The sequence below is a fragment of the Nestor notabilis genome, unplaced genomic scaffold (genome assembly GCF_000696875.1).
Source record: "Nestor notabilis isolate BGI_N333 unplaced genomic scaffold, ASM69687v1 scaffold20387, whole genome shotgun sequence".
Classification (NCBI taxonomy): domain Eukaryota; kingdom Metazoa; phylum Chordata; class Aves; order Psittaciformes; family Psittacidae; genus Nestor; species Nestor notabilis.
Genome location: NW_009937273.1, coordinates 14,890 through 17,208, shown reverse-complemented (window position 1 = coordinate 17,208; position 2,319 = coordinate 14,890). Strand labels below are relative to the sequence as shown.

The 2,319-nt window shown below is 60.5% G+C and overlaps 1 protein-coding gene across 1 annotated transcript in view; it reads left to right on the top strand.

The window, feature by feature from the left end:
- PLEKHA6 (pleckstrin homology domain containing, family A member 6) overlaps positions 1 to 1,423 on the top strand; it is a gene marked incomplete at its 5' end in the record, with an annotated part of 11,514 nt that extends 10,091 nt beyond the window's left edge. The window contains 3 exons of the mRNA XM_010018756.1: positions 27 to 160; positions 310 to 452; positions 1,308 to 1,423. Of these exons, the coding sequence (XP_010017058.1) occupies positions 27 to 160; positions 310 to 452; positions 1,308 to 1,423 (393 nt within the window). The remainder of the gene's footprint in view (positions 1 to 26; positions 161 to 309; positions 453 to 1,307) is intronic.
- Between the last annotated feature and the right edge of the window lie 896 nt (positions 1,424 to 2,319).

Here is a 2,319-nt window from a genome sequence, read left to right as displayed (position 1 = left end):
CAGCTCCCCCCTGCCACTGCTCCCAGCTCTCCACACCAGACAAAGTGCTCATCCCTGAGCGGTACGTGGAGCTGGAGCCCGATATGCCCCTCAGCCCCGAGGAGATGAAGGAGAAGCAGAAGAAGGTGGAAAGGATCAAGACCCTCATTGCCAAATCCAGGTGAGGCTGCTGTGCCCATGCCCAGACCACCCCGGTGCACCCATCACTCGCCTGCGCCCTGTTCTTGGCCGTCCCCACGGGGTCCGTCCCCATTGGGTCCACACACGGGTGCTGATGCCGGTGCTGTGTGTGATGGGTGCTGTCTGCAGCCTGCAGAACGTCATCCCCCTGGGTGAGGGGGAGCTGGACACTCCGCAGGACCCCGAGACCCAGCTGCAGGAGCAGGAGAAGAGGATTGAGATCTCATGTGCTCTGGCTGCCGAAGCCTCCCGCCGGGGCCGCATGCTCTCGGGTAAGGACCAGGCAGGGTACGGCGGGTTGGAGCCTGCCAGCCCCAGGGTAGAGCAGACCATGGGCAGCGTTACGTGCTGAGGGCAGGTTGGGTGCAGGACTGGGGTATGGGCTGGACAAGGCAGCAGGAGCAAGGGGAATATGGGCAGGAGAGCAGGCTGCATCCATCCTGGAGCAGTGGGATAACCAGCCTGGTGACGCTGGCAGTACCTTCCCCTGCAGCAGTGCTGAGCATGGAAGGATGGAGCAGCCACTTTGGCTTGGGCACAGGTTCCAGCACCAGGCTTCAGCATCAGCCCAACCATGTCCAGTCCAATGTGGTAACACACCATGTCCAATCCAGGGTGGTGATACCATGTCCAGTCCAGTGTGGTAACACACCATGTCCAATCCAGGGTGGTGATACCATGTCCAGTCCAGTGTGGTAACACACCATGTCCAATCCAGGGTGGTGATACCATGTCCAGTCCAGTGTGGTAACACACCATGTCCAATCCAGGGTGGTGATACCATGTCCAGTCCAGTGTGGTAACACACCATGTCCAATCCAGGGTGGTGATACCATGTCCAGTCCAATGTGGTAACACACCATGTCCAATCCAGGGTGGTGATACCATGTCCAGTCCAGTGTGGTAACACACCATGTCCAATCCAGGGTGGTGGCACACCATGCCTTGTCCATGAGGAGCCCTGTGGGGAGCTCACGTGTGCGCACTGCGGCCCCCATCCCTGCTTGCTTCCCCCCCACTTCCTCTCCATCCCCTCCCTTCGTTAACCTCTTGCTGGTCGCCTCCTTCCCCTCGCTGCTGTCGGCAGCTCGACTTCTTCAGGCTCTTCTCCCGTTTCTCGTTTCCAGCTCAATGCGCTACCCCAAGCCCTCCCACCTCCCCAGCCTCCCCGACTCCACCGACCAACCCCCTCTCGTCTGAAACATCCCGGGGCGCCGACAACAGCCATTTTATGCGTGTCTGAGCCATGAAGTAAGCACCGATTCTCTCCTATTTCATCCCATCCTCTCTCCATCCCGGGGGGGGAGGAGGTTGGGGGGTGCCTCTTCTGCTCCCGGTGTCCCTCCATCACTGCTTGCTCCAGCTAACGTTTCCCAAGCCACGTCAGCCCCGTCTCCTCTCATGGACCAAGTGCAAGTGTCCTCCAAGGCAAAGCCCCTTGGCTGGGTCAAACAGAGACCCCAGCATGGGCAGGGAGGGCTCAGCCTGTCCATGCATGGGGGTCATGCCTGGTGCCAAAGGGGGTCTCGCAGCCAGGCTCTGGGGTACACCCACCCTGGCATGTCCATGTTGGTGGCTGCAAACTGGGCGACACAGCATCCCCCTGCTTGTTTGGAGGTTCCCCCATGGAGCTGGTGGCATAGACCCAAGTCTGCACTAGGTTCATCTCTGAGCAGGGCAGGAGAGGGGTCTATGAGGTGGGCACAAGGGCTGCCCCATCGCCAGCCACCCCACACATAGCTCAGCTCCACTCTCCTCTCCCTTCAGCTCAAGCCCTGGCTGCTGCTGGCGCCATCAAGTTCCATGGGGCCACGTTTTAGCCCCCAACATGACTCCGAACCTCTCGCCATCGTCTTTGGTTCTCCTGCCCTTTCCCTCCCATGGATGGCGAGGGGGAAGATGCGTTTCCTACAGCACCGGCTGCTCTGCCCCATCCCAGAGGAGACGTGTGGGGTTTTCGGGGTGTCCGCTGCAGAGCGTGGTCCCCAAGGAGCCCCTGGGCTGCCATCCAGCATGGGGACAGATCCACAGTGTCCTGTGTGTCAGGCTTATGTGGACAGCCAGGCAGGAGCATCTGCTGTGCCACTGAGCATGGGACTCCCCAGCTCCCCGTGCTGATGTGTTGGTGTCCCAAAGGTC